This window comes from Chrysochloris asiatica, unplaced genomic scaffold (genome assembly GCF_000296735.1).
Source record: "Chrysochloris asiatica unplaced genomic scaffold, ChrAsi1.0 scaffold00028, whole genome shotgun sequence".
NCBI classification, from domain to species: domain Eukaryota; kingdom Metazoa; phylum Chordata; class Mammalia; order Afrosoricida; family Chrysochloridae; genus Chrysochloris; species Chrysochloris asiatica.
The window spans coordinates 3,031,552-3,039,551 of record NW_006408546.1 but is presented as its reverse complement, the minus strand read 5'-3'; the positions used below and the strand labels follow the sequence as shown (position 1 = coordinate 3,039,551).

At 40.0% G+C, this 8,000-nt stretch overlaps 1 protein-coding gene across 1 annotated transcript in view; it reads right to left on the bottom strand.

Annotated features, from left to right (window-relative positions):
• LOC102833485 (collagen alpha-4(VI) chain-like) overlaps positions 1-8,000 on the bottom strand; it is a 171,475-nt gene that overhangs the window by 93,797 nt on the left and 69,678 nt on the right. Inside the window, exons 16-18 of the mRNA XM_006846632.1 lie at positions 7,064-7,117; positions 2,357-2,419; positions 1,118-1,183 (exon numbers count right to left, since the gene is read on the bottom strand). Coding sequence (XP_006846695.1) covers positions 1,118-1,183; positions 2,357-2,419; positions 7,064-7,117 — 183 coding nt within the window. The remainder of the gene's footprint in view (positions 1-1,117; positions 1,184-2,356; positions 2,420-7,063; positions 7,118-8,000) is intronic.

Here is an 8,000-nt window from a genome sequence, read left to right as displayed (position 1 = left end):
GAACCACCGACCTTGCAGTTCAAACTGACTTTGCCGTCCAGTGCCTTAACCCACAGTGCCACACCAGGACTGCCTCTGTCCCCATGGTAACCACTAATTCAATGAAATTTAGTCTAATCTTTCCATTTTCAGGATGAAGAAAGTGGGCCCAGAGCGAGAACGTTTGCTACCTTGCTATCCTTTAGCTCCATCTAGTAGTTGGTTGAGAACTTACAGAACTCTCAGATCATGGCTCACAAAAGGAACCTTCTCAGGGAAGCTTGGCTACAACAATTATAATTAATGACAAGATGAAAATTCTGGCAGCAAGTTTGTGACTCATTCTTGTATTGCCTCACAATAATGATCTTGCTACAAACTTGATTTGTCTCAGGATTTGGACATATATATAAGGGTTGCTAACCAGCCACAATTCATGGAAGGGAATCCATGTCCTAAGTTTTCGCCAAAGGATGTGAAATTGAAGTTGAAAGCAAATAGAGGTTCCTCCACATTTGTTGCTGTTTTGCTATGCAGATTTTTTTCCTCATTCCTGGAAATTAGGAATGTTGAGAGGATTTCAAAATCAGGCTTTCTAATGTAAATCTAAAGATGACTTCCAACAAATTAGCATCTGTGAAATTAACAAGTCTTTTTCCATCTGTGTTATGTTCTACAACAATGCTTCTAGACTTTAGACAGGATCTCATATTAGGAAACAGATAGTAGCCAATTCATAGAAAGCAAGTCAACAATGTAATGTCCTTAAGCATCTCTTAAATACATCATCATAAAATTGGAGAATTTTTAAGCTGGAAAAGATCTCAGGCTTTACTGGATCTAATGCTTTCATTGCCAAAGGCAAAAGGAGTAACATAACATGTACATAGTCACTCATTCCCAATAGTATTACTAGCATTTTGAGAAAGATTTGTATAGAGAAATAGCAACAACAACAATTATAAAACAAGAATGCAAGGAGACAGATGTTAAGGATACTGACATTCAGAGCACCTGTCTCTGAACAATGGCGTCCCACAGCTTTGTTCCTTAACTTTCTTTGCTGATTCAATCCAGTCTTCTAAACCAGGTAACATCTGTTCCCATGAGCACCAGTATTCCCAAGCAAGCGTCTTACCTGATGCCCACGCCTTCCTTTTTCTCCCTTAGGGCCTTGGAAGTAACTATCAGTTCCAGGATCCCCCTGAGAAAATAAAAGGTGGGTTACCTCAAGTGGACTGCAAAGAAAGGAAAAGAAATGACAGGAAGAAGGATATTTAAAAGAAAAGTAAACCAAAGTAGACCTTTCCATTGTCAAGGACTTTTAGTAATAATCCCAAACACCCACTGCAATTAAAATTCCAACCCCTTCAAGAACCTAGATTCTTGGAGAAGGAAATGTATTACAAGTATAATTGTCTCAATGAACAACTACCTTCTTTGCCATGTTGTTGTTGCCGTTAACTGCTGTTGGGTCAGTTCCAACTTCTAGTGTCTCTGTATAGGGTTTCTGAGGAGCAACTGGGGAATTTGAACCACCGACCTTTTGGTTCAAACTGACCTTGCAGTCCAGTGCTTAACCTACAGTGCCACACCAGGACTCTTTACCATGAGACCAAAAGAAATGGATGGTACATGGCTAACATTATTGAATATTTTGATCAAGGATCTAATAGATGGATCTTGATCAAAAGGAGCAAAAATATGGAACAGGATTTCAATTTCTTATTGGAAACCAGACTTACTGAGTACATTGAGACTGGGGGAACCCCAGAATATATTTCTTGGAAGCAGCTTTTAAGCCTTGAACTGAAACTATTGTAGGAAATTATCTTTCAACTAAACAACAACATAGCTCATTTAATAAATAATGATCACCTTGAGCATTGTACTTGTTTAAACAATGATTTATATGAGATTAAATGGACAACAGTAACTCTAAAGCAACCATAATTCTAAAACACAGTTAAGAACTTTAAGGGGCAGAGAGTCTACGTTAGCAATGATGAAATAGTAAGGACAGAGATAAGAATGGTGACGTAAAATGAAGTCTGTAACCATAATTATTGGCATTGTACTATACATGTAAAATTTGTTGAATAGGAATATATATTTTGTTGTCTATATGTAGGGTCTGTGTGAGTCAGAACTGACTCAACCGCACTTAACAACAACAACAGTTTTCACAAAAAAAAACAAGCCCTAGACTGTCCATAAGGTGGCTTTCCTCTCAACTCTCTTATTTGTACTAATTCTAAGACAGCTGAACAGTTGCCTCATTGATGAATAGCCAATTGCTCTTTGTCTTGTGTCAGGCAAGCAGACCACAATCCCAGGGAGGAAAGCAGAACAAGTCCTCCCCTCATCGGTTACTCACAGGATCTCCCCTTAAACCTAGTGCTCCACGCTCTCCAGGTCTTCCTGGGGGTCCCGTCAATCCCTTAAATCACAAAGAAAAAGTGATCATCATTATTACCTCTTGCCTAAAGAAAAGAGAACATTAGAGGAGAAAATAAGAGTCAAGTTCAAAGAACATTTTGTTATTATTGTTAAGTGTGGTCAAGTCAGTTTCAGCTCAGAGCAACCCTGTATGGGGTTTCCAAGGAGCATCTGATGGGTTTGAATCGCTAACTTTGTGGTTTGCAGTCCAGAGCTTACCCTACAATACCACACCAGGATTACTTAAATGTTAAAGCATTTGTTGACACAAGTAGGTTGAGATGTAAAAACAGTTACCCTTGGCCCTGGGTACATCTTGCCTCATGTAAACCTCACAATGCAGGAATTAATCTCAGTGGCAAATGTGGGGGCTGAGGCTTGGGGAAGATGGACTAGGGCCTCTCTTCTATCAAACACCTTTCCACACCTTCCTGATAGTTCCACACAGGAAAAGATGTGAGAAAAAGAATTAGGGTTTCTCTACCATGGATATGGGCAACACTATGTGAAGTAGTAAATCTCATGAAAGAGAAGAGAAAGGAGAACACAGTGCTTGCAGAACTCCTGACTACTTCAGACAGGGAAACAGGTAAAAGGACTTGCTATAGGACCATGATAAGTATAAATGGTTGCTTCTCTTAATAACCTGCCATAAATAGTAACGTCTCTATGTAGTGGTTTCTGGAGAGCCACAGAATAGGGGACATGCTCCCCCAAGTACCTTCTTCAAGTGCTATGCTGGTTCTGGTGGGAATGACCCCACAAACTGAGAACAGTGACATAAAGCTCTCCTCTAGTATATGGTATTTTCATTGACCTCATATACTTGTGAAAGTTGGACAGTGAGTAAGGAAGACCATAGAAGAATTGATGCATTTGAGTTATGATGTTGGAGGAGAACATTAAAAGTACCATGGACTGCCAAAAGAACCAACAAAGCTGTATTAGGAGAAGTACAGTCAGAATGCTCCTTGAAAACCAGAATGACCAGACTTCGTCTCTCATACTTTGGACATATTATCAGAAGGGATCAGTCCCTGGAGAAGGACATCATGATTGGTAAAGTGGAGGATTGGAGAAAAAGAGGAAGACCCCGAATGAAATAGATTGGCACAGTGGCAGCAACAATGGGCTCAAACTTAGCAATGATTGTGAGGTTGGCCCAGGATTGGGCTGTGTTTCGATATGTTGTGGATAGGGTCACTGTGAATCAGTACCAACTCGATGGCACCTACGAACAACAACTGGGATGTAGCTCTCAGTTACACAGGCAATGGAATGTTCTCTAGGCTCTTAACCTCACATGAGAGTCCTTTCTATGTTTAATGGTAAAAGGTAGCTGCTGGTGTTAGGTGCCAATGAGTTGATTCTGACTCACAGCAACCCTGTATAGGGTTCCGGAGGCTAAGAAAGTCTCATCTTTCTTATGTAGAGTGACTGGTAAATTTGAACTGCTGATCTGAGGCTAGCAGTCCAGTGCACATCCTACAGCACCCCCAGCACATGTATATATATATAGTCCTGGTGTGGCACCTTAGGATAAGCACTCAACTTCAAGGTCAATTTGAACCACAAGGTTGGCAGTTCAAACTCACCAGATACTCCTTGAAAACGTTATACAGAGTCACTGTGGGTTGGAACCGACTTGATGGCACTTAACAACAACATATGTTTATTTACACACACACAACATAAAATGTACCATTGTCACCATTTTTAATAATTCCGTGGTATTAAGTACATTCACAGTGTTATGTCATCATCAGCACCATCTTTACCAGAACGTTTCTATCATTCTAAACAGAAACTCTGCTGCACCTTTCTAGGAGAATCAAATGCAGTCTTTTATGTATCCTCTTTAGTTCCTTTTTTGTTTTTGTGTCTTCTCTTCTTTTCTAAATCATTCTAAATTCAAATCCTACTATAAATTTACTTTTGATTGTTTTTGTTAGTTGCCATCAAGTTGATTGCAACTCAGGGTAAGCCCATGTGTTACAGAATAGAGCTGTTCCATGGGTGTTCTTGGCTGTAATTGTTACTGAAGCACATTGTCAGACTCTTCTTCTGAAATACTGTTTTAGGTTAGCAGCCAACCTCCCCAGTAACCTTCATAATTTACTATCCAGGCCAATTTCTTTGGCTTTTCTAAGACTCAGTTTTCTCATTTGTGGAATGGTTGTGCTTATCTCATAGGCTGCTGTGGGATTAAATGCAATAAAAAATTAAAAGCACTTGACACAGAGTTTGGTATATTGTACCTATAATGATTGTCACTTCTAGTTCTTTATTCTTCTAACCCAGACACTTGGCTTCCAGAGTAGTCTTCTAAACCTGTAGCTTTGAACACAAGTCTCTCTTATTTAAACACTTTTAACAGGCCCTGATTCTTGTTATGTGCCATCGAGTTGGTTCTGACCCGTAGCAACCCTGTATAGAGTTTCTGAGGAGCAGCTGGTGAGCTCGAACCATGGACCTTGCAGATCAAACTGACTTCACAGTCTAGCACAATAACCCACAGTTCCACACCAGGACCAACAACATCCAAAACTCGTACCCATGGCCTTAAATTGATTCCCACTTGCCTTTTCAGACTTCCCTCTGACTCTTTATACTTGATTTCATCTCTTCATACCTACTGAATTGGAATCCTTATTTCTCCAAATCTGTCTTGAATTCTTCTAACTTTAAACCTTTCCTTGTGCCTTTTCCGTAGACTGCCATGCCATGTATCTCTCTCCCAACCCTCTCACAGAGGTCTGAGTGAAAATTCAGGAATACCTGAATCCTCTCCACCATTAAGAACCCTGCTCAAATGCCACAAGGTCTTATTATGGATGGTTGTTCTCTTGCCTCTTTCTGCCTCCCTCATCCCTTGATTAACTATTATTCATTCTTTAAATTTCAGCCTCATCTTCGCTTGCTGGATGAAGTCTTCCTGACTGCACAGGCTGGATCAGCTCCCTCTGTCATGTACCTCTCCTTCATGCACTCATTTCAGAGGTAATGTTACATCTTTCTTCTTGATTATTTCATTAAGGTTTGACTCTCCCTATATAGGCCAATTCTGAGATACTGAACCCATGTCTGTTTTGTTCCCTAGTCTACAATCATGCCTGGATTATAATAGATGCTCAGTAAAATTTGATGACAGATCAAATGAAGAAAAATCAGTCTATTATTCATTATAGTTTCCAAGCCACCATGTTCCCACTGATTATTTGTCCCACTCTTACAGTCTTTCTCCTATACCATCTAGTGTTACTGTTTTTCCAGTACAAATACAACCGTCTGTACTGGATAAGCTCTTGGTTGGTCATAACCATGTCTTGTATGTCTTTGAACTCTTTTTTGTATGTTCCACCAGTAGGACACAAAACTTCAATAAATATTTGATGAGTGCTTATTGAACTTAACAAAATTCAACTAAAACTAGAAGTTCTCCCAAGTTGAGGAGGTGTGCTGTCCTCCAGCTTCTTCAAAATCTGATGCACAAACTGCAGTTGGAAATGAAACCTCAATGAAGAGCTATGTCTTCTGACTTTCCATGTTTCACTTATAAGGAAATCTATCCACACCATTGTTCATCCTTGGAGAGACATACACTGCTCCTATTCCATGAGAAGTATTAAGAAGTAAATGTAAAACATTCACTTCCCATGAGAAAACAAGGAAGACATTCAACAAGATGGATTGACACAGTGGTTACAAGAACAGGTTCCAGCAGAGCAATGATTGTGAGAATGGTGCAGGCCTGGACCATGTTTCATTGTACAAGGGTCACTATGAGTCAGAATTGACTCAACGACACCTAACAACAACAACATATCTGCATAGTACTTCATTGAGAAGGATCCTAGCCATGCTTGGATTTCACAGGAAAGAAAATTGTACTCAACTAATAGGCTAAAGGCTGTGTCCTGGACACAGAAAGGAAAAGTTGCAGTCTATAGGCCATTTATAATCACTGGAAAATAAATAGCACGAGGAATGTAAGTTATAAAGACAGAGGAGGGAGAGAATGCTACAAACTGCTATGAGAAGAAAAAAAGAGGACCTAGACAAGAAAGAAAAGTGAGTACATCCTCCAGAGGATGGAGGCCCCAGAAAGGCAGGCTAGGATGGGGCTCCTGTCATGAGCAAAGACTAGAGGACATGTATAAGGATGTCCAGGGACAAAGAGCAGGACAACCTGACTAGTCAAGGTACTTTGTGATTGAGATTAGTGAAGGATGTGGTTGAAAGGGCTCTGACTGTGAGAGGAGCTCATTGTTGACAGGAAGTCAGTGAAAATTTCTAAGACTGGTTGTGACTAGATTACCATTCTACAGCACAAGAGGTGAAACAACTTGATTTTTGCTACTCATCTCAAAACAGCAGAGTCAAGTCTTAAGTAAGTTTCCAAATAATCACCTAATATTAAGTCTAACATTTAGACCACTGGATAATTATTTTCCAGAGATTAAAAACCAACTATCAATGTGATTTTGGTGGTGAGTGGTTGTGGTGTGCTACCAAGTCAGCTCCGACTCACAGCACCCCACAGAGCACAGAGAGATCTGAACTGCTGACCTTTCACTTAGCAGCCCATAGCTTAAACACTATTCTGCCAGGGCAGTAGAAATAATAGAATATTCTCATACTTTACCCGATTTCCTCTACTTCCTTTTTCTCCAGATGATCCTGGGACTCCATGTTCACCCTATAAAAGGAAAAATATACAAAGACGACTTGTTATATTAGTTAGAAATCTTTTTTATGTAGTTTTACATTTTAACTAAGAGTACAAAGTTTTCTAGCTATTCTGTTTCTGACCACATGACAGACTAGAACACCCCTCCCACTAAAAAATAACTTAATATTGCAGTGGTACTATAGGATAAGTGTTCAACTAACAAGTCCCAACTAGGATGTATATATAGTCTCTGATGTAGCATGGTAGGCTAAGCACTGAACTGGCAACCTACAGGTCAGCAGTTCAAACCCACCAGCTGTGCTCAGAAATGCTATACATGTATGCAGTGTATGTTGTTGTTGCTGTTAGTAAGCCTTACAGGGTTTCCAAGGAGTGACCAGTGGGTTTGAATTGCTGACCTTTCAGCTCAAACTGACCACACAATCCAGTGCATTTTCCTGTAATGCCACACTGTGACACCATATGCAATACATATATGTTTGTTTTTGTTGTTCAAACACATAGCAACCCTGTATAGGGTTTCTGTGAATTCTCTATATATATACATATGTTGTTGTTGCTGTATGTCATCAAATCAGTACCAATTCATAGCGATCCAGTTTAGGGTTTCTGAGGAGTAACTGGTGGGTTTGAACCACTGACTTTATGGTTAGCAGGCCATTGCTTAGCCTACAATGCCACACCTTTGTTGTTGTTAAATGCCATCAAGTTGTTCCTACTCATAGTGAACTTGTATAGGATTTCCAAGGAGTGGCTGGTGATCTTGAACCTCCAACCTTGTGGTTCAAATCAACTTTGCAGTCCAGCACATTAACCCACATTGCCACACCAGGATTCCACAGTGCCACATTGTTGTTGTTGTTAAGTTCCATCGAGTCAGTTCCAACCC